A 24961-nucleotide genomic window follows, 5' to 3' on the forward strand; every position below is an offset into this window, starting at 1 on the left:
TTATATATTGTACTGTTATATTATGACAAATAAATAAATAAATAAATGCATCTCAGGAGACAGGAAGTAAACCAAACTTTAGATTGGTTTATCAGCCTTGTTTCCTAAGTTACTAGCCATTTAGAATTTACACTTGCCAAATTTTTGTTGTTGGTAAAATACATTTTATATGATAAAACTTGACTTTGGCATCCTAAAATTACTTTAATTTGAGTAACTTTACTCGATATAGCTATTAAATGCAGATTGACTTTCAAATGCAGACTGACCGCCCCAAATTAAGACTACATTTATTAGCTTGTATATACCAGGTATAACAGTGTAGATCATATCATATATTTAGGTGCATGAAAAACATGCTAAGGCATAAATAGATTAACTTCTAATGAATATATTAAAAGTGAAGCAGGGGTGTAGAAGGTTAACTGAAACGATAAACACAAAAACCCTAGACAAACACTTTAAATATTTATTAACAACAGCAGTAAATTTTATATGCTTGATCGTGGAATTCTGTTTAAAGTTATTTAAGACTTTTAATGGCAACTGTCGAGATCGAGGGCATTATTGTTGCACAAAGTAGCCTACATAAAAATGATGCGCAAACCTCTCCACTGATGGGTTTCCTTTGATTTCGGACAAAACTAGGATGTGTGCATTCGGGTATGCGCTATAAATTTCTCTCTGCTCTTGCCCAGATAGTGTAGCCTGGCTCCGCCCTCCTACGTGCTGGTTGGACCAGGCTACAGATAGTGTGCACGGACTTTAAATCTCTTCAATCACTTCCAGGCAATTGTTTTATCTTTCCCGAAGTGTACGTGTGTGCGCTCAGAGTGCGTCCCGTGCATTCGCAAATCCATCAGCTCTTGCGCTCTCTCTGCTGAAAAGGTGCCGCCTTGGTCTGCAACGCGCGTGCGTCTCAACAAACAGTACGTTGCGCTGGGTGCAGGGAGTGCTCATGGGAGTTGTAGTTTCCCAGTGTCATTGCGCATTGTTTATAATTTCGCATAACTACAATAAAAAATATATTCAACCTGCCAAAGTGGCTAGTGTGTCTTACCCGCAACAGCCAAAATCTACCCGCATTTGGCGGGTGTTAATGTCAAGCCCTGCTTGGAATGCTGGCTGTCTCCGAAGGCTTCATTTGAGAGTTTTCGGAAGCAGCCGTTTTTCGGTTGTATTTAAAAAATGTAGTAGTAAATGCTGAAATTAACACGAACTAAAACTGTAAATGCTGTAGAAGTATTGTTAATTGTTTTACTTGATGTACAAGTAGTTCATATGGGCAATAATCAAAATATGAACTTTTAAATTAGATTTAAATTCATGTTCTGTAATATTTGTCATCTTAAAAAAAAAGAAAAATCTGTTAAAAGGTTTAAATTATGTTACCCAAAAACTAAATCTAAATTAAAATCTTTCATATTTATTAAAAATTGAAAGATCTAAGATTGCTTTTGCATTATTAAGAGTGTATTCCGCTCACTACAACACTAGAGAAACTTAAAGAGAAGCATCTCTTCTCAAAGGATGATATGTCAGCCCCATAGCCTTATGGGTATCACATCAGAGCAAAAAAAAAACATTACACAGACACAACTATGACTCATAGCATCCGTGCTACGGCAGGTGGCGTTGTATGTCAATTTAAAGATCAGTGTTTAAACGAAAATAATCGGGCAAGCTTTTTCCTCTTCCTCCGATGTCACCCCTAGGCGGAGGCGTCAGTAGACGGGTAGAGGCAGTACCCCTCCCGGTTGAACCACCGTCACTGTACGCTCAAGGGAAACGATCGCCATAGTAAACTTAAAACCGAAGCTCCGTCGGCGTTTCGATTCGTTCCGGAAAGGATATCTGCGTTAGTTTAACCGAGACAGGACGGTCGCGAGCGTGTTGTTTTCATCGGAAAGACGACTCGTGTTTGTGTGTTGGTGGAGTGTGTTGAAAAGACGGCATCCGGCCTCCGAGAAGCAGGCGAGTGCAGGGACTTGGGTCCGAACAACGTTTATCGTCTCTGGTGAGTGTGAATATCGATTTATTCGCCGACGCGGAATATAGAAGTGACGCTACGTTGAAACGGCACATTGATACATTGTAACGTCGTAACATTGTAGCATTTGACGTTTCAAAAATACACTGTACCAAAGACGCACATTACCGAAGTTACAACGACACAGTTGTATCTACATGCCGGGGATTTAGGCTTCAGTCACACCAAAAGCGCTTTAAACGCTTGCAAACGCAAGGCGCGACGCACTGCCTTTTTAAAAAAAAGAGCAGTGAGACGCGGCTTTTCATATTGCTAAGCAACCACCGAGTAAGCTGTCTTGTCAATCAAATATTGAAGCGTGAGCGCTCTTTTGCTGTTAACTGTCATATCAGCAGAAACTTTAAAAAGAGGACGCTTGCTCTGACCTTGTTTGAGGGTGAGAGGTGCACAAACACACAGGAGAGAGTGAGCGAGTGGTGTCCGGTTCTTCAAAGCAACTGTAAACTTCCCTCATCACAACGTAAGGCCCGCCTCTCCCCTCATTCGATTGGACAATGGAAAGACACGAATGACGTCGGGCGCTTCTCCGCTCTCAGCGCTCCTTCAAAAACGCGTGCGCGGCAGGCGGCAAAAAACCGCAAGGCGCTCGGCGCGCATAAACAGCGCGCAAACGCGCCCTGCCCATAGAATATCATTCAAAAAAGGCGCCTGCAACTGCCATAAACGCTATTGGTGTGACTGGCCCCTAAATGTGTATTTCCGTAAACAACACTGCGTTTTATGTAACGCTTGCTAGATACGGTATAATGCAGTTTACTTTATAGATCATCATTAGCGTTCTTTGGTCGAATAATCTGAGATAAATGTCGTTTAATCGACTGTTGTATTGTCAGCATCATGTCTATATAGGTTTATGTGGTGTTTAAATGCTGTGTAGTTGGTTTATCTATGAAAGGAAAGCAAAACCGTTGTTTTGAAGTGTTGTTTATTTAAGGTTAGACTCGAAGCGAATTCCACCACTTTGTTAAATAACAACATGACAGGCTTTGCCGATTTTGTTTTTTATTGAGCTCGTATAATTTCCCAAACAGAATTAAGGTTTTTCTACAATTTAAGTGTGATGTTGAAAAAACAATGGTGAAAAAATGAAACCTACCAGTTTGTATGCAAATCGGTGGTTTTAAAACACTGCTTAAGTCTTAATATCTTCAAATAATTTTGCAGAACAAAACGTCACATTGCAAAGGTATTATGGACTATCAGCAGTTTACCTTTAAAACTATTACAACATGTACTGTAGTGTGGTTTGGGTTAATTCTGGTAAGATTTCAAAGTCTTTTTGGTTCCCATCCACCAGATAACATCCCACTGACAGAACCCAACACATTACCAGTAACGACACCCAGAGACTATTATAGTTTTTTTAAAAACCTATACAATTCCCATTATAACCAGTCGAATTTATGTGATGGCTTCTATTGTTTTTCCAACAGCTGTTTTCCATTCAATATATTTTGTGAACTGCCAGGACAGATTTTGTAGTTAAATAAGAAAGCTTTGCTTTGTTTTATAAGATCAAATAAATCGTTGTTGTCCCCAGAGTGCTTGTGTAAAATTTAAGCTCAAAATATAATATAGATAATTTATTATAGCATGTTAAAGTTGCCACTTTGTAGGTGTGAGCATAAATGTGCCGTTTCTGGGTTTGTCCTTTAAAATGCAAATGAGCTGATCTCTGCACTAAATGGCAGTGCCGTGGTTATATAGTGCAGAATAAGGGGCAGAATTATCCCCTTCTGACATCACAAGGGGAGCCACAGTTCAATGACCTATTTTTTCACATTCTTGCAGAGAATGGTTTACCAAAACTATGTTACTGGGTTGTTCTTTTTTATATTTTCTAGGTTGATAAAAGCACTAGGGACCCAATTATAGCACTTAAACATGGAAAAAGTCAGTTTTTTATGATATGTCCTATTTAAACAACAAGTGACACTGAAAAGTGTTGATGTGTTAAAAAAATCATCAACACGGACAAATGTATTGCTGCCCTCCAGCAGAGCATAGTGCCAAATTCATCTGCCCTCCTTTTTCTCAGGACTTGGCTATTTTTGTGTGTCAAGCATATGCAGTGGGTGAAAATGGGCATTCATTAAATACCACATATGAGCATGCATGTAAGCATATAAATGTGTGTGTGGTGCACTCCCTCATGGGATGAGTTTTTGGGACGATGGCCAATATAGAGTTTGCCAGGGATGATGCCCATCTCTTCATCAGGGACTCTTCAAATGGAAATGAGGGTGCGTTCCACAGCCTGGCTGGCATGCAGCTGTTGTATGGATGACCCAAATTAGGAACTGGCTGTATGTAATGTGGCCCACGTGGTGATGGATAATAATTTGGTATATAAGTGCAGGCATGGCTACAAGTTCTGTGATGTTTTGTGTGCTTTTTTGACCTATTGTGTTTAATGATGCAGCATAATGAAACGTCGTGATAATGTGTCCCAGCCTCACCCAGATACTGCTCGTGATACAGTGTCATGTTGTATGCGTGCTGTTGCAGGAGCAGGGTTACATGGCCTTTGTGGCTTCTTGGTCTTTTGTACTGGACCATCTTTATTGTGGTAGATCAATCCGATTATAAATGACCCATAAAACGGCAATACAAAAAAGCGTTTTTGCTCTGTTTTTTACCCACATACTTAACACTTACCTTTTTTCTTCTTATAAACTGCTAAAAGCCGTATATCATTCTTAAGCTACTGCTTTAGCACTATATGTTTTTTGTCTTGTGTATATAGGTGTTTATTGAAACTTGATGATGACAGGAAAATAAAAGAGATTAACAGATTCAAAAATTTAAATTGCACTCAACCCCTGGATGTCGAGGAGTTTGGGGGCGATGCCTTAAGGCTTGTTTATACTTGTGCTTTGCTCTGCACCACAAGCCTCCGCTGATCGCACGGGCGTCTCAAGAAACGGTCACTGTTGCACTATTCTTTGAAACGACAGGGGGAAATTGAGTCTAAAGCCAACACAAAGTAAAGGATAGAAGTTGTTCGCTTGTAATATCAAAGCTTAATTTATAAATATGAGAACATGAATTAAACAACAATCTCTTAAATAGGTCTTTATTAAACATAATAATTTCATTAACGTTTTTACAAAACAAACAATACGAAATCTCAAGGTTTGTATTTTATTACTCATCCAGTGGTATATTCAATACAAATATAAGCCAATCCTTCTGAATCGTATGTAAAATAATTTTGGTTTTAAATGGCAAAGTTTCCATACTTTAAGTGTCAGATAAATAGTATATGACTTGTTTTGCGTGTAACGATCAAAAATAAATGACGTAATTTTTGCTGCACGCATCAATGCGTTGAGTATAAACAATACTTTATGGGTGGTTGTTTCTGGTTGGTTTTTATGGTGTTGCCAGGTGTTTGCTTTACGGCCCATGCGGAAAGATTTTTCTAGTCAACTGTTTGATTTTTTTCACCTATTTTGTTGTCCACCAGGTAAAGGTCTGATTTACAGATCCATTTTATTAAATTGCATGATTTTAGCTTATTCTCCATTATGGGCGTTTTAAAGACCTGTATGAGCAACAGTAATATCTTCTTTGGCAACCCTCACAGAGAGAGCTTTCTTTAGGAACGTCAAGCATAAATTGTTCTAGTTTCTATACTACAGACACAAAATCATTGTTTTCTGAATGACTGTATGTATCTCGATTGTGCTACAATAACAGCCAGAAAGCAGAAGCATGAGAATGCACTTTTTATTGTTTACTTTCCCCATGTAATTTGACTTAACATTGCAGATTATGCTGTTCCTAGCATAACAGATTATAAATATGATGTAATCATTCTCAGTGATACTTAATCCCCCTCATTCAAACAAGCAATGAGAGGATTTATGGAAGGGGGACACAGTGATGAAAGAGATGTTATGCATCCATCTTCTCTGAGTTTGTTTCGTTTGATCGTAGGTCTTGCGGTTAAGGTGAGCGAGAAGGTGAAAACACAGTCACAAGCATGTAACTTGACCTGCGCAGGACGATGCTTGGGCTAGCAGTTGGGTTCTGTTATTTAAGAACCTCTGTCTCTTGTTCTCCTGCATTAGGGTTCTTTTTAATCAGTAGGTCAAGAGCGCACTGGGATGCAGTTAATTCAGTTAGGGAACAGCTGATGGTCTATATTGCATGGGTGCACAGTGCCCACCCACATGTTTTCCACCACCACACGCTGGTTTCTCGGCCGTCTATAAATGCATACTATTTTCAAACGTGCCTGGTCACACAAAGTAGGTGCAAGAGTCATTGCTGTACTGCGTGCTAGTCTTTAGCATGCTGTAACTGCAGTATATGTGAATAGATTCCAGTATACATGCATTAAAAACCCTGTGCAAGCATTATTATCATGTATGCCAATATTTTCTCATTCTTATGACGTGCTTAGCAGTTGTTTTTAGCCATACAACTTTCAGAAAGGATCACATACTGTGAACAGCATTAACCAGCACACATACGTGTTTTTGCTAAAGGAAACATCACAGTTATTATTGCTCAAAGTCACGGTTGAGAACTTGTTTTTTTGATTTGTGAACTTCTGAAATGAGAATATGAGTTGTGTGACAATACGCATTTCTGTTCCTGTGCATAAAATGTAGGCTAATTCATATTGAGGTATTTCACATTTTATGGACCCTGCCAAAGCAGCCATGTCTTCTGGAAAGGGCAGGTTGCTATTGGCAACTCTCTTTTTCTCCCTCTCTCTCTTTTTCTCTTTCTCTCTCTCTCTCTCTCTCTCTCTCGCATGTGACCCATCCTGAGACCCGTCACGTTTGTGTGGAATGTTCTGTGTGTTCTGTCATTTTTGTTTGTTGTTGAATTTGTTGTAACTGGTCTTTGCCTAGTTTGTACTTTACCTCACGCATTGTTCGGAATCTTTATTTCTCCATCCTCCTAAAAGAGGAAGTGGGTAAGCCTCACAGGAAGTGACCTAATTAAAGAGTTCATGTGCACCTCGTTGCACTGTAATGACATCATGATGCTGTCACATTATTCGGCTAATTCTTGTTTCCAGGCTTTTATACGTTTTGTGTCTTTTGCCAAGTCATGCGGAAATATGATTACCCACGCGATTCTGCAGTTACAAAATCGCCGTTGGCTATTTGAGCAACTGTTAAGTTTTACACAGAACAACCACATTAGTGTGAAGTTATCAAACGCAGGAAGATAGGTATGTGAGACACGGACAACTTCTGTGGTGTGACTTTTGTCCAAACCCCGCATCCCCAGACTCTGCACCCCAGCACAATAGAAACTATGTCAACCATGCAAGGAATGTACAAGTGTGTGTTTGTTTGTCTGTTTGTGTTATTAGTTCAACCAGTTCAAGTTGGTTTTAAGTGTGTCTGAAATGACTTCATTGATCTTTAGTGTGTTGCTATATCTTGTATGTTGTATCTTTAGTGTTTTAGCTGCTTCTTGTTTCAGCTCTCTCTCTTTACTCTCTCTCTCTCCAAACTAAGCATACTGAAAGGTTTCATTGTGTAATGTTGCAAAGAGCCAGACTGCTTCAACGTCCCACAAACACACACACATACAAAATTCCTACAGTACCATCCAGTGCTCTACTGTGCTGCGATGGCTCTCTCTCTTTCTCGCCCTCGTCCTCTCTCTCTGCTGTATAGTGGCCCACTTTCCTTTGTGATCATTGCTTTGACACCAATTGTGTCATAGGTCTATAGATTTGGTCTGTATGTGTTCTTTGCTCCGATTGGCTGATCTCAATGGAACAACGTCTGCTGTCACCCTAATTCAAATCCTCATTGTTTAGTGCCAGATGATCTGATTCTGTAGCCTGTTGTGGAACGTCATGTGGATGCGGTCCCAAAATCTTTTCTGTGTGATTCCATCAGAGTGAGATCTTTCAACCTTCTGCCTCTAAAATATTCATGGCAAGGCACATCGATAGGGAATAGACACTGTGGTGTCACTCACCGTCGAAGGATTGTGCGTCTGGTCTGAGCTCACACCGTGTTGTTTACATACCCATCCTATCTCTAAGCAACACTGGAGCGTCACAGATCTCTGCGCTGGTCTTTATTCATGTCGTTCTGCAGTGAAGCACATTGTGTACTTGTGGGTTCAGGTTGATACAAGTTACATGAACTTTGTGACTTTTGTGGGCGAGAGACACCAGCTTGTATTTGAAAATGTGACTCACGCGATTACAACTTTTATGATATTGTCAGTGCATGCGTAAATAAAAAGTCACCCTTTCTATAAAAACGCAACTAAAGTCTTTTTTTTGTAATTGACCGTTTTCTACATAAAATCATTCTACAAAAATACTTTCTGTGAATATTGATAGAGAAAGGAAATCAATGTGAAATTTAATTTTGTTGCTCCTTATATCATTGTTAGATTATGATACCAGATAGATAAATAGACCAGATAGATCAGATACGTTAGATAGACCAGATAGATTAGATACGATAGACCGGATACAATAGACCGAATAGACCAGTGTATTTAACACACCTGATTTAAAGAATCAGCTTGGTAACCGAGGTCCATGAACAGAACTGGATCAGAGACGTACAACACATGCATTGCTGTTATGTACAAAATTTTATTTGAATTGTAAAGTTCTCTAAATTGTCCATTTCTAGCACACTTTTTTAGCAATTACTTTATTAAAATGCCATTGACTTAAAACTAGAGCACTTTTCACAAAAAGCAGCTTTACAGGCAAAAACATCTGGGCACAAACATTAAAAAGAAGATAAGCTATAAGAGAAATAAGGGGCACATTTATATTAAAGCAGATTATAAAACACAAGGGGTTAAAATATTACTAAGATAGGATGAATTTAGGTTGTTTGGGACTGGACTGCACAATATATTGTTCCAGTATCGACATCGCGATGGGCGCCTCTGCAGTAGTTTCATTGCAGAACATTTATTTCCAAAGGAAAACTTTTTCAGATGCCTTTGCCAGTGTTCGACTATACAAGAGTGGTTTCAAACGATAGAAATCATAAAATTCTCGGTAAAAAACTATCCAAGCTACAAAAAAAACACAAGGCAGAAGTTAAATCCTCTAAAACAGAGCTTTTCATGTCATCTGGTGAAGTCATTCTGTATTTCTCACGTCGCAATTAACATCGCAGAAAAACAAAACATTGCAATGTTAGTCAGTCTCCCCCATATCGTGCAAGCCTAGTTTGGGACACATTTTGACATTGAAAAGAATGCCCCTTCCAATTTATGTGAATTATTGTAAACCAGGTTTGTGCAAACTGTGGAACGAGTCAACATTATTTTTGGTGGTAATCGAGCCCATGCCACAAATATTGCCAGTTGTATCAAGCCTACATTTTATCCGAAACATTTTATGCCCATGATTCTCTTTTCCATAAAAGCTTACTCAGGACAATTTATCCTAATCTGTCATTTTCTAACTCGTTCAATATGACCAATGCCAGTATTTCATAGCGTGTGTGTTTTTAGTAATTTAGCCAAGTGTCCTAAAGGCCAATGTCTTAAAGCAGGGGTGCCCAACCCTGTTCCTGGAGGGCTACCGTCCTGCAGATTTTAGCTCCAACCCCAATCAAACACAGCTAAAGCAGCTAATCAAGGTGTTCAGGGTTGCTTGATAATTACAGACAGGTGTGTTGGAGCTGGGTTGGAACTGAAGTCTGCAGGACGGTAGCCCTCCAGGAGCAGGGTTGGGCACCCCTGTCTTAAAGGATCCATCCACAGTCATGGCCCTTGTAATCTATCATGGGACATGCAGTGTTGTGGATTTTCAGCTAGACTCAGGAACAGGAACAGGGCTCATAATCGAGGCCTAACATCACCCTGGGTCTGTGGCATGGAATTGGATGTCTCAACTGTTTGTGAATGCTGGTTAACATCAAGTCTAATGTGGTTTAAGGTTCAGTAAGCATGGCAGTTTGTAAAATGGGCTTAAGAGTGGGTCAACTAAAGCTGCACTTATCGGATTTACAACTTTGTCTGTATGTGTGCCTTTTTAAAGTCCTTATTAATGAATAGAATTTTGTTTTCCTGTGATGTATTTCTACAAGGCTGGATCAAATTGAAGTCCAATAGCTTTTAGTTCATGTCACAGATCAACAAAACCAGGATTTGCTGGAAGGTGTTATTCAAGTACTGACGTTATTATAGAGAATTGATTTTCAGCTAGGTCTTATTGTCAGATTTTATTGTTGCAAATAGATCAAGCAGCCAAGCACTCCCCTTTTGATTTCATGGGGTCATTAAGGTTTATGAAGCAGACAATATAAAAATACTTTTTCATATTTGGTCTTACAAATTTCTTTGCCCGTTTTTTTAAGAGGATAAAGGCATCTCACTGAATATCAGCCACTTAGATCTGCACCTGGAATGCAAATGAATGAACTGTCAAGGGTTTATTCAAGGGTTATGGATGTGACATTTTCAGTCAAAAATTTAAATATAACTTCTCAGAAAATACATTTATCACCAATATGTTGAATCATCTGTTTATTTTTCTAAAACCTATAATGATAAAGTCCAGACACTTGGGAAAAATATATGTTTACTCATGTTTTATATTTTAGATAATAAACGTGTTATTGATGTGACAAAAAGAAAAGTTTTTGGGAGACAGTATATTTGCGTTTCCGTTACCCTTTTAATTGCGCAAATTGACATTGAGAATACAAAATAGGCCAAATGGGAACACTTTAATTTTGCAAAAACTCTCATATATAACTTTTTACGCTTGCATTTCTTGTAGGCAATTCAGAAAAGTTGTATTTCGCAAAACTGCAATGGAAACAGTTTATTTGCCTTTTCCGGTCACCTGATGCAATAAGTCACATCATTAATTTTGAAGATGACACGGTATGTACTAAAACATCCAAGAAACACCTCAATACATGTCTGCTCCCAAATATAAGAGGCTTTCCTTGCCAATAATGTTTGGATAACACTCCTACATCTCTTTTCATCTAAAAATAATGTACTATTACCTAAAAAAACCCACCTATACTTTGCCCTTAAAGGGACACTTCACCCATTTGCGTAAAGCTTTGTATAGTTAGAACCCCAGTCATGTTTTTGAATGGTCATGCATCATTTTCTCAGTTGCTGCTGAGACAGAAGAAATACAGATTTCAGTGTTGCACTTCCTTCTGTCAATGATGTAAAAATCATCATTTTGCATCATGGAAAGAAGGAAGTCCAATATCTTTGTTGAGGGGGTGAGACTACAAACACCCCTTTTCTTGGTCAAATAGGCACCAAATTCTAAATGTATGTTACATTTCGACTACAAATATGACACACTTTCAATAAAGATTAATGTTTCTATGGGTGAAATGCTCCTTTAAGTATAGGCTTTTCTTGGCATTAATGTTTGGATAAAAGCTTGCGTCTCTTTCGGTTAAAAATAATGTCTAGTGTGGTGGATGTGAAATTAGTAAACCTACCAACATCAGTCGATGTGATGTTTAAAATGACTTTTAATGAGTAAAGAACTACGTTTCAGTTGCATATGATCGTTTAATGAGAACGCCGTAATTTAGCTATAGTCTTTTTCCGACATTTAGGATAGAGCGCTAAAGTTTTAAATCTGCTATGATAAAGCAGTTAATTTACTTTGTAGGAATTCTGTGAATTCAATGCACACACCAGAAGCAGTAATACACTATTAAAACGAATGTGTTAAAATAACACATCTTGTGTCTAGTAAAGGACAACACACTAGACTAGATTAACTTAACACATCTCTGTGTTATTTTTGGAACAACACACTTTGTGTTGTTTTAACACATCTTGTGTTGTCCCTTTTATTTACATGCACTCAAAATCAACACGAAATGACACATAATGTTTTAAAAACAACACATTATGTGTTAAAGCTGCCGTCGGCAACTCTGGAGGATTCAGCAGTTTCCAAATGTTTACAATTTCATGTCCCTCCCCCACAACCAACGGGGAACCTCCCTTCGAGCTCGCCCTCGTCAGTGCACGTGCACCAGTATTATTGTGATCGCATACTTAGCAAGAATACTTAGATTACTTACATAACACTCCGAAATACAATCAATGGTTGATAAAGCACAATTACCTGTTGAGAAGAAATGTGACAAGCTCTGCATCCAGCTTAAACCCTTTAAAATCTCGTAGATTCCTCCACTTTTCCAAATGCTGGTTCGATATTGATCCTAGTTTTATTATGGTCACGGTCGCTTTCTATCTTTGTTTCCTTCTTTTCATTTGTTGTTTTCCTTGCTCTAGTTGTTAACAGAGGAATCTGAAGTTTGTTAGTGAATGTTCTCTCCGCCATCACGCTGCGTTCAAACCAAAACACACGTGAACTTCAGGCGGATGCATGTGATATTGTAACGCGTGTGAGGGGGAGGGGGGGATCTGTGGCGCGTGCAGGTACTGTGATTGACAGGTAGATTTTACACAGCCCTGTGCTGATTGGACCAAATGAACCGGCCTGCGCTGATTGGACCAAGTGAACCGGGAGCGGTGGATTTTTGCAAAACAAATAACAGGCTCTAGGTGGAGCTAGAAGCGCGGGGTTTTTTCTTAAACAGTCTAATTTATGTTGTTCTATCGGAGCATAGTGTTGGTTTCAGTGAATATGATCAAAAAATATGATCAAAAAAGTTGCCGACCGCATCTTTAAATAGTTTAACACAATTAACACAAAACAATGTGTTACAATTAACACATCCAGGATGTGTTAATTCTAACACAGTGCTTTGTGTTAAACTATTTAACACATTATGTGTTGTTTTTAACACATTATGTGTCATTTGAGTTCATATAAATAAAAGGAACAACACAAGATGTGTTAAAACAACACAACGTGTTATTTTAACACATTTGTTTTAAGAGTGTACTTAACAAATGGAGAAGAGACAAAATAACAAATAATATTTATATTTTAAATTTCATGCGCATTTATGAGGAAGAAACAGTGTTATGGTTATTAATGTGACAATTTTGAAACATGCACTTACCAAACTCAGAAAAATAAGTTGAAAAAAGTCCTTGCAGTGGTATTTAAACATGTAATGTGTTTATTAGCGACATCTATCTGTAAAATTGCGCATTGCAACAAACCTTAATTTTCTAAATGCAATGAGAAGCTACAGCTGCTGCCACTGGACGAACATGTCATCGTCTGAGACAACATAAGGATGAAACTCTCTCTGTAGAGCTGTTTGTCTGTTTAGGGCTACTGTAGAAACTTCCATGTCAACCCGCGATGTATGTAGATAAAAACGTTTTTATTCAAATATAATAAAAACAATACAGTTCATTATGTAAGGTCTTTATACACCAATATAGCTATTTATATTATATTGCATTTCTGTCAAGAGATCCTTCTAAAAGTTATCCTTCTTTAAGCCACCATATATTGACATTTGAGATATTAAAAACTTTATTTTTCATGGTTAGGTTGACATTTGGTTGGAATTGCTATAATGGCAGGTCTTTGCTTACTAAACCTACTTGATATTTAGCATTAAAGCACAAGTACACAAGCGGATCATGTGTTTATCTGCTATAGATAGAGAGCAGGAATAAGTTGGAAATTATTAACTTTGGAGGTAAACAGGCATTAAACTTGGTTGCATTGTAATGCAGAAACCAAGATAGAAACACAGACTAAAACAAGATCTAAGTTGTAATTTCCTTCTGCATAAACCAACTTATTTTTCCCCCACATGTACTTTTCCCAATTAGTAATATATTTATAGCAGGAAACCAGTATGTGCTGTTTTTATTTTACTTTTTCGTTTTACATGAGTCACACATTGTTCAAATCTCCAGCCCAGTCATTAGCTCAACGGGTTTAGGGGAAATCATTACCCGGAGGTTAAGACAATCTTACAACATACTTTTGTTGCCCCTATTGTGATCCTGTTTGTGCCTCTTGCCCGGAATGCCACTCTTCTGCTGCGGGAACAATGATGGGAAGTTTGCAGTCGTCGTGGTTACAAGGCATTACAGAGGATGATGGGATAAAAAAAATCCTGCAGGTGCATGCATCAGGTGTTAGTCTCAACTCTTAAATGCACAACTACCACTTTCTGCTTTACTGGTGGGATGTCAGTTTTGACCTCTGGGTCAAGTCAAGGATTATTTTTGTGGTTGACACATCTGGGTGTTAGAGGGAAAGCTGCCCCGTGTTACAGGCTAAAAATGGAGCGTATGTAGAGTATTGGAGCATCTCTCAGTTGGAAAGTGAGAATGTGGGACATTGCGAATGCCACTGGGACATAGAGAGGGACTTGCATTCTCATTGGGTGACCTCTTATTGTACTGACCCCTTTAAAACTATTTCTCTACTGTATGTCCCTAAAACCATCTGAAAAGTACAAGGGTATTAAAGTTAGGGCTGATTTTTACCAACCACCTCATGATGCAGTGATCCTGTAGCAAAGTTAGGAGAGCTTTGCATTTTCAGTGCAAAAGTTTGATCCTAGAGAAACACATAATGATAAAATGGATAGTTTGAATGCATTGTAAGATGCTTTGGATGAAAGCGTGTGCGAAATGCACAAATATAAATATACAGTATACAATGCAATAAAATATTTTACTGTCTGTCTATTCGATTTAATTGTATTGACATACCATGATATTCTTTAAATCACAGATTTTTAATTAGCTTTTACATAATATAAAACCCCTATTGACCACTGCTTAAAGTACCTTGTGTTTTTTATTCAATGCTGTGATATTAAAATCGGCACCATGACTTTAACACATGTTTTTTTTAAAAGGCTTTCCCATTCATTCACGTTGTCTACTTTAGTCTCTTTTGATGCAGTAGGTCATGTGGATGCTGAGTGTAATGTCAGTGTGATCCTACGTTGGCGTATGTGTGTGTCAGAGAACAGGCAGTTCCCTACTGGAGTCAGTGCTTCTCATGGCTTAATCTGCTATGTGGGATTGTGTGCGATCATCCTCTTATCTCCTGCACACACAGAAACGCTGGCATATGTGGTTTACAGGGACAATTTCATAGATGCAATGCATTTTATACAGTACAAACTGTATATTTTATTCCCCTTACCTACCCCAGTCTCTAACACCAACCATCAAAACTTGTTTAATCTATAAAAAAAATAATTTAGTATGTTTTTTTAAGCCGTTCATGTTATGGGGGGACACTTCCTGCCCCACAGTGCTTTATTTGGTACTAAAGAGTGCTTCTGTTGCTCATTGATGAGCATTAGCAGCGCAAAAGACTAGGTTCGATTCCAGAGGAACGCATATTGATGAGTGTTTTGCAATTGGAGGATGGATGAATGGAAACTTTGTTTTTACTATTTTTGAAGAAAATGGGTTGGATGTTTGTTCAGCACTTGCCATAATGCAATATTTATGGTAATGATAAGATGTTCTGAGTAATTTTTGTGTGTTGCTTGGTTGTTATTTACATACTTATCTTTATGTAGGCCGAATACAACAGACCATTCCCATGAAATCCTACTCGCCAGGTCAAATTTCAAATCATTTTCATGAGCTTACTATTGCGAATCAGGATAAGACAGGGAGAATGCTAATTTTTTTGTGTTCTTTTTTTCACCTAATAAACGTACAAATTGCCTTTTTAAAAATGAATTGCACGTTTAAAGATTTGAGCTTATCATAATGCTAAGGGAAGTGCAGTGAAACTCCATAACAATCAATTTACGTGTTCCTCACCCTGCATTCTGGGATTCACCTGGCTATTTCTGAGTTTTGAATCTCTGTGTGATGTTTTTAACTCCAAGTATTTGCAGACAAAACGACAAAGATCACCTGTTGTCATAAAGCTTCATCATATCCCTCACCTCGGTCTCCTCTTGTTCTATCGTACAGTGCAGATGTTTTGAATTTTAATATTTGTATGTGTTTGTTGACTTATAGGCTGCAGACTGCATTATCTGTCTGCTGCTACATTCCTATCTCAAGGATTTCTGTTTGTGTGTGAGGAAGATTAAAAGAGGTCACTTCACATAGTGGTGCTGTTATGACTTCTAATGGTTGCCGTATGCCTAATTGTCTTGTTACGCTGCTTTTTCTTTAACCTCATTGATCCTAAAAACATTTAATTTGCACTTAGTTTGTCTAACCGTAGATATACAAATTGAAAAGATTTGTGCACAGATTGAAGAAGGGCTTCGCCAAAGCCACCTGCGTCAAGACCACGTCTCCATAGCAAACTAATCTGAGCAGCAGCAGTCACACAGCTTGTTTTGAATCGGGCCGGATGGAGATTTCCAGCTGAATATTTCAGTGTTTGTGAGGTTATGTAAGATTCATGTGGATGATGCTGTAAGCTGAGTAATGCACCTGCCTGTATAGAAAGCATATTGATACTTTCAGCACCCAAAGATTGTAAACAGTTAAAAATGCGGTGCGTAAATTTGAGATATTTTTTAACTATATTATCAGTGGTGTAAAATGACAGTACAATATGAACTCTGGTTATTACCCTAGAATGAGCCGTTTTTATCTATTTACATTGCGGGTCCCCATTTTTTTGCCACCATTTTCAACTGTTCTGCAAAGCGTGTTTTATCACTATGTTGCTTTAGACGATGACATGTTTGTCCTGTGTCAGCTACCATATCTTCTTGGTGTTTCGAAAGAAAGGGTTGAGCGGTGGACTGAGCTTAATGCAATTTCACAGGTAGACGCTGCTAAAATCTAAACACTGCACCTTTAATGGTTGATGTGGCCGTTTTTGCCTTTTTTTTGATAGGCAGTATGTAAGGAGAGGAGAGGACAGGACAGTACAGGGTGGAGGGAGGGTTATGGGATCGGCAAAGGACCTTGAGATGGGTCTAGAACTTGGGTTGCCAAAAGTGCCTCTGCTTTATATATGTCAGAGCCTTGCCCACTACACCATTGGCCCGACCGGGATGTTTTTGTTTTTATGCAGTCATTTAAATATCTTAACTGATTTTAAATGAAGAATTGTCTTTAGCATCATGTCAGTATTAAATAAATCTATTTATGCTTGGCAACCATTTAATTTTCAAGCACACAGATACAAACCCAAAGCATGAGGACATCTTTTGCCTGTCCTTTATTGTGTTTGGTTGTCCTGTGACCTTAAGGCAGGCCGCTGAATAAATGGCTTTAGTTCTCTCCATCAGTCATCGCATTGTAAGCGGGGGTGAATTTACATGTGTTTTTCAGCTTGGAGCTGGAATGATTTTGAAGAGCGTGCTAATGACTCGCTAAAGTGCTTTAAGCTTTGTCGAGTGGACCACGAGATTAAAGGACATTAGGATCTCTTCATCGTTACCTTTCTGTCTCTCTTCTATGACTCTAATTACATTATGCCATCTAAACAACAGGACCTTTGATGTCCCGTGTAGGACGAAGGGCAGATGTGCTAATGCATCCAAAAGCTCCACACGTACACTTGCAAAGACGTCAACGGGTTTGACTTCTCCTTTGGTATCCTTTTGATGTCCTTATAACCTTGCTTTCCATAACCTTCTGTTGTAAAGTCTGGATTTAAATTATTCAGATTTGAATGTAGACCAAGACGGAAACAAAGCGATCATGGTTTGGCTGGTTGGCATTGGCCCGGTTAGTGCATGCTAACTATGTCATCTTCTAAAGTTGCAGGAAGTTACAGGAAATACATTTATGCTGTACATATTTAGTTGTATTATATGGGATATTTTGCCAGAGACTTTTGTCATAAGCAATTAAGGCAGATTTAAAATCAAAAAAACTTTCGCCAAGCTGCGAGTGCCACATGAGTAACAGCAGTTGAGATGAATAGAAATGCATCCGCATGGATTTCTCCAGGTATTGTAGACCTGTTTGATATAAATGGATGATTATAAACGAATTTTACAGTCAATTGAACGGTCACACATGTAATACGGATAATTTCACCCCCCGTTTAACTCGCTAGCCGTCTTTCTTTATCTCCCGTGTCTATCTCGCCCTTATTTTCTCTTGTTTTGTCATTTTGTCTCAGTTTGCTGCAGACGAGCAGAGTTGCCGTGGAGATCTCATGCTTTGTAGTCAGACACAAAGACATCATTCTGTTTCTTCTGTGTCTTATAGTCGTTCACTCTATTCTGTTTTGTGCTTGCTCACCCACTCAGTCTCTCTCTCTCTCTCTCTCTCTCTCTCTCTCTCTCTCTCTTGCTCTCGCTCTCTCTCTCTGGGTGGATAGATGGGTAGATTACAGATTCTGAGCTGTGAGAAAGAAGATGCTGAGAAGTCCCATGAAAGACGTGTTGCCATGGTGACGGGAAGGGACTTTTATTTGTGTGCATGTGGGAACAGATAGAAAGGGAATTTAAAATACGAGTCCAACCCGTGATTCTTCACGTATTTATTTGAAGGTGTATGCTGTGTTTCACAGACTTTTCTTTTAAAGTGAAAGTGTAATAAAAAAGTTTTTCTTTATTACAAAAGAATGTGGTGCATAATTTCTTTGGAGGGGTTATAGTTAATGGACAATATTTGTATTTTATATATTAAATGATATGTTTTTATTCATAATTGTGTTCAGTCTGGCAGCTCCATGGGTAGAAATGAGCAAAGGTCACAGCTTCAAGCCCAGGAAACACTGTTAAAACGAAATGTATTAAATGCACTGTAATTCTCTTTGGATTAATGCATAAATGTAAATTAAACAACAGCCGTACTGACATTTAAAACCAAGTATTTCCAATAGCAATAAACTGTTTTGAATCTATTAGTGAAGTTAGAAGCCTGTGGCAACGTGTGTCTCTGGTTTTCTTCAGCACGTTTGTGTGTTTGCGCATGTTTGGCGTACTAACCCAGTTTCTGTTTCTGCAGGCTACGGGTAATGAGACTGCTGTTTCAGGCCTCTGCCTGGTGACTTGTTTGATGTCAGGCCTTTTTGCCGTAATTGCTTTTGGTCTGGGATGCCACCCGGCTGCAGGCTCATCCTATAGTTCAGCTGGAGCAGGGCGATGCAGGATTCATTGTGCCTGTGTGTTTGATCGTGCTGGTGTTTTGTGTGCATCTATGAGGGAAGCCATTGGTTAATGGCTGTAATTTTTGCAAGCTCTGCAAGATTGTGTTTGTACTCGGGAAGCTGTCGTGAATTCGGGATGTATTATCATCAACTGTGCCTCTCTCAGCGAAGGCACACGAGGGTTTTGTTATGGTTTGGGTTATACGCCCCCTCTGTCACACAAAAGACCCCTTATCTCTCAAGAGGAGTGTATGCGGGGCGGCAGGCTAATCCCGGCCCGAGGGGTGTGTGAAAAAGTGTAAACAGATTCTCTCCTGGTGTTTGATCCTGATGTTGTCTTATGATTGGAGAACAGAAACAACACAGATAGAGAATGACAGAGTTGAACAGGGAAAGCTAGACAAAAGAACACACGTTTTGATTTTTTTTATTAGTATGATTGTATATATAAATACACATTTTTTTTTAAGTGTACCTCTATTCTTCACAGCCCGGTTCATGGCAAAATTAACACATTTAAATTTAAATCTATGCATTTGTTAGATGCTTTCATCCAAAGAGGCTTACAGTGCATGCAATCTGTACATTTCTTTTATGTACGTTCCCTGGGATTTAACCCTTGACTTTGTAGTTTTCCACCCATTGAACCACAGAAGCTGATTGTCTACTGAATAATTAAGAAAATGACCCGAGTCGCAAACAACAAAATCCCTGCCTGGTTCTACATGCATATCACTATAAGCATCTTTACATATTTTAAAGTATAATTCGCCCATTCTCCCACCGGCCTGTTAGCCCCTACCATACAGCAGCCCACTTTTCAACCAGTCTGATCCCTGTGGAGAGGCGATGCTTGGGGACTGATATTGTAACCATCCGGGTGGTTAATGAAGAGAGGGGGCAGGGTGACAATAGACAGCACTGTGCCCATTCTGTTTGCTCATTGGCCAAGAATGCAGTTTGTAACTACATCAACAGCGGGCACTGTCCCAGACCAAATAGCTATCTGAAGGCTATGGAATAGATGGAGAGGTGGCAAAACTGAGAGGAATGTTGTGTCAATTGAAAAGGAAACAAAAAAACAGAAACAGTAGGAAGTTTGCTGTCTTTCGAGACTCTGCGCCCACATTTATGATCTGTTTGTAGTTGTTTTAATGAGGCAGAGTCCAGCAGAGCAGAAGACTTGACGTCAAGTAGACCCTGTAGGCCCACATCAAAGGAATAAATGATTAGTGGAAATGCGTGTGTATCTGCATTGCTCGTCTCACGCAGCGCTCGACCGTAAGGATAGGGTGGTGCATTTATGATGTTGACTGTTGAGCGAGCAGTCATGCATTCTGTCAAGGCTAGATGGAACAGACTGGATCAGGTTCCACAAATGTTAAATTAAGTCAAACTTTTTTTTTTTAAAGCTGCAATCTGTAAGTTTTTGTCTTCATCACCTTCGCCTCTATCAGCATCTCTGTTTGAAACATGAACTTGCAGGTTTCTTTATGTGGGTTGAAGTCAAATGATGTTGAACTGACCTTTTCTGTGAAATTGGACCTGACAGGTCATATCATAAATCATTTTTATAAGCTTACCGTTGTGAATCCTACTTTTTTTACCCAGTTAAAGGATGTTTACTGAATAAATTATGAAATTGACCCTGTTTTTTTACAGCCTTACACCTTTTAATTTAGAAGGAACAGTGAAACATGCACTTAGATGGTTTTGATGCAAGAGACAAAAGTAAAATTTGTTAAATACCAATTAAATGACTAAAGTGACATTTGTGCAAATAAGGCATTTTAATGACTGACTAATAATAACCTTTTCACAGGGTTTTGTATCTGAACTCAACTACTTTTTGTTCATTTTTAACCACAAAAAAAGTTATGCAGCTTTAACTTGATGTGACATCTTTAAAGCATCCCATACGGTGCAAAACACTGGAAAAAGAAAAGTGTAGCCCATTTCAAACATAGAAATGCATTTATGTATTTAAAGCGATAGTCCAGCCAAATATCAAAATCACCCCATTATTTACTCATGTACTTGTCCTTGCTCTTCCAAGCTTTAGAATAGGAGAAAACTGGGATTTTAAACCCCAAAAAGTGCATTCATCCTTCACAGAAATTACACATGGCTCAATGGTTTAAATGTGCCATAGAATAAAAAAACTGCATTTACCTACTGTAGGCATAGATGAATAATAAGATCCCTGTACATGGTAATGAGATATTGTGAGTCTTAAATGCATTTGTTTCCTAATTTTTATGTAAATCTCTTGCATGCAAAAGGCCACTGGAAAACAGGCCAATCTCACCATAACACCGACTGTGACGTTACAAATTATATGTACACTCCCAATATTAAATTACACGTTTTATTATAAAAATGGTTAAAATGCTAAAAACTGTTGTCAGTGCTGAGTTAGCGTTATATGCTAGTTAATGCTATATGCTAGCATTTAGGCTGAAGTTCTACTATTGATGTTACCGTTATGTTTTGCAGGTCCTCACTGAAAAGATTGCTTGAGGCTGAGTAAATCTTGGGGTAATTTTAATATTTGGCTGGAGTATTAGTTTAAAAAATAAATACTTTATTACTTTAAAAAAAATGCAAGATTTTCTATTGTAGACCCAAGTCTACTAAAGATGTAAGCAAGGCTAAAAGGCTGACCAGCATAAAAATTCTTACTCCTGAGGCCTTAAAGTGTATATGTATGTTCAGGCTGGTTTTCCCCATCCAAGTAAGGATGACACAAGAATGCCAACTGTTCAAACACACAGATCCACAAAAACATGTTCACTTGTGGCCACAGGGTGTGTCTGGGTCCTGTTGTCTTCTCTAGCAGAATGAGATACCAGCTGTTCGAGTCCAGTGCTCTGTCAGCATGCACATTTAACCTCTTCTGTATATGTGTGTGTGTGTATGGTTGAAAGTGAGCTGTCTGTCTTTGCTATATCGACTAATCCCTCATACGGGGCTGGCTCGACCCCCTCTCCCTGTATACGTCGGATAGACAGATGGCGTGGACGTCTGTTTGCATATGTGATTGTATTCGAGAGGAACCTATCACAGACGCCATGACCGTGCACTTCCTGATGCAGGTCTCTGCTCTGTGAATGGGCACACACTTACATTTTTTCTCTGAAAACAGACTCGACCTGAGAAAGAAGCCACCTATGTGTAACCTGATAAGTGCTTTTGTGTGTGATTTACAGTGTACTGGCTTTTCATACAGGGACTAAATGTTATCAGTATGTGCTGTACTTTTCACAGGCTCTGGAGAGCATTGGAGGATTTAGTTTGTGCTTTGTAAACAGCATGAACTTGCGGTCCTGTGAGTTTGGGTGTGTGTCGTCTGAGAGTGGTAATACAATGGACAAAATGGGTCCGTTGCCTTTCATAGCAAAGGTGTTTCCTGCTTAAAACTGCGCAGTCAGCATGGACCTATTGAGAGATGAATTAAAGCATGAACATGCACAGTAGTGATATTAATATTAAATAATAAGAAGGTTGTGATTGCAGTACAGTAATTATACCACAGGTATGGATTGTTTTCAGACAGGACGTGACGTCTGTGATGTAATTACTGTAATGAATGCTCTCCAGTGGTTTGTTTATTGCTATATAATACAGCAACGACAGTGAAAAAATATGCTGTAACATTCTCACTCAACAAGTGTGGAGATAATCTCTCTTAAATTAATCATTCACATTATTACATTAAAGCTTTTCTGCCAAGTAATTTATTTGATAAGCCTGACTGGAGCTTTGCAGTTGATGTTTTTTGTACTTCATAAACAATCACAGGTGTGCATAAATTGCAATTTTACAATGGCTTTGAATGTGGCCGTCATTTTTTCTCATAAATGACACTGCATATCCTACACTTTGTTTAAAAATCTGGTGTGCGTGTGGTGTTCTCTATTTTACGTGAAGAAAAAATGCATGTGTGTTAGGTAAATTATAACTTGGGAATGTTTGTTTTAATAATTCAACCACGTTTGAGTGCCTATTAAAACAAAATACTGCGTCATGAATATTTGATTAAAAGCCTTTTGATTATTAATGAGGGTTTTTTAATTCTTGTCACATGCACGAGTCTAAAGGGCACGCCGTCTGGTTTTAAAAACAATCCCTGTACAGACAATCATTTATCTAAACCTTTGGAATTAAATGTTATTGTACTACAAAAGGTTAGCTATATACTAATATATTATTATCTGATATATTTTAAAAATTGCTATGTGGTTTTCAATTATACAGTGATTGCCAGAAAGTGCTGTGACATCCAGTTATCATCTATTTTATGTGAGAAATAATTGATGACGGGACATTGAATTATTAAAAAAAAATAATGCACACCCAAGGTGGTAATGCGGCACGACGTTAAGCACATTATGGTCAAATAATTTAAAGGACCGGATTATTCTGCTCATACAATGGTTACCACAGACATTGCTCTGGTGGTAATTTTAAGACATTTGACAGGTCAGATGTGCGTTTATTGAAAAATAATGCATGCCAGGGGAACATTTCTCAGCCAAACAGAATAAAGCATTCAACTGCCCTATGGTATAATTGATGATAAAATGGTGTTTCTATAGCAGAACTGGTAGACAATTTTAGCAGTGCAAATGTTGGGTGTTTGATTCCCAAGAAGGATCTGCCAAATGTTTAAATGTAAAAAATTATTTAATTTTTTTTTCTTTTTAAAGTTGTCATCTAAAGGGATAGTTCACCCAAAAATGGAAGTTCTGTCATCATTTACTCACCATCTAGTTTCAGATCTGTATAAATTTCTTTGTTCTGCTGAACACAAATGAAGATATTTAAAACAATGTTGGAACACCATTGAGTTCCATAGTAGAAAAAGACTATAGAAGTCAATGGTGCCCCAGATTTGTTTGGTTTCAACAACTTGAGGATGAGTAATTGATGGCAGATTTTATTTTATTTTTGGGTGAACTATCCCTTTTAAGCAACTTTATACATACAGTTAGTATTAGACACACACACACACACACACACACACACACACACAGACAGATTTTCTCTTTTGAATGGAAATAAAATAGAGTTTTGCAGGAATTGCATCATCTGCACATATTCAGAGAATGATGAACATTAATCCGCCGTGTTTCCCACAGGCCCCCCTGCCTCACAGGCATATGGAGAAGATGAAGAGGTTTAAGAGACGCCTGTCGCTCAGCCTGCGTGGTAGTCAGACGATCGATGAGTCGCTATCTGAACTGGCCGAACAGATGACAATCGAGGAAAACAGCAGCAAAGACAGCGGTGAGTGTCCATAGTATGAACGATAGCATTTGCTTTGCCTGTGTTGTGTTTGCTGGATCGCCATTAGTGTTAAGCTGTTCAGATAATAGCCTGATTTATGAATACTTTGATTAGTTTGTGGAGTTAGAGGTCTGGAAAACTGAAACCGTTCCATAGGAGTGGAAAATGACCTCCTGCGTGTCGGATCGGAAGAATTTTTTGTAAACGGATTATCAGTTCTCATAAACTATTTTTAGGAAAGTTTATTGGAGAGACCACCTACAGTAGAGATCCCTGCAAATAACTCAAGCCTGGAGTAAACACTTTGCTTTCATTTCGTGAGCTTAACATTTGCTAAACACAAGGTGTTAAATTCACACTGTTTGTGCCAAGCGAATGCAAAATGGTTAATGAGTCGAATCATCATTTAATTGAAGCATTAAACACGGCGGGAGTATATCCTCAGTCATTGTATAGAGTATATCACAAATATTTGAATGCCATAAATATTTCACATTCTTGCAGTAAGTGTGAAGACTTCTTCATGTTTACTTTGGCCTGCAAGATGTTTAGCCTGATATTGTCCGGAGTTAATAGGCTCACAACTTTCTTTGTATTGTAAAATCTACGCCTTATATTTTACTATTTTACAGTTTCATAACCACTGCATCCTTCTGTTAGCCTGGCTCCGCCCTCCT

General features: G+C 38.5%; 1 protein-coding gene across 1 annotated transcript in view; it reads left to right on the forward strand.

The window, feature by feature from the left end:
* Positions 1 to 1693: 1693 nt before the first annotated feature.
* cdk17 (cyclin dependent kinase 17) overlaps positions 1694 to 24961 on the forward strand; it is a 52825-nt gene continuing 29557 nt past the window's right edge. The window contains exons 1-2 of the mRNA XM_065255323.2: positions 1694 to 2017; positions 24137 to 24284. Of these exons, the coding sequence (XP_065111395.2) occupies positions 24158 to 24284 (127 nt within the window). The 5' untranslated portion in view covers positions 1694 to 2017; positions 24137 to 24157. The remainder of the gene's footprint in view (positions 2018 to 24136; positions 24285 to 24961) is intronic.

This window comes from Paramisgurnus dabryanus, chromosome 1 (genome assembly GCF_030506205.2).
Source record: "Paramisgurnus dabryanus chromosome 1, PD_genome_1.1, whole genome shotgun sequence".
NCBI lineage: Eukaryota > Metazoa > Chordata > Actinopteri > Cypriniformes > Cobitidae > Paramisgurnus > Paramisgurnus dabryanus.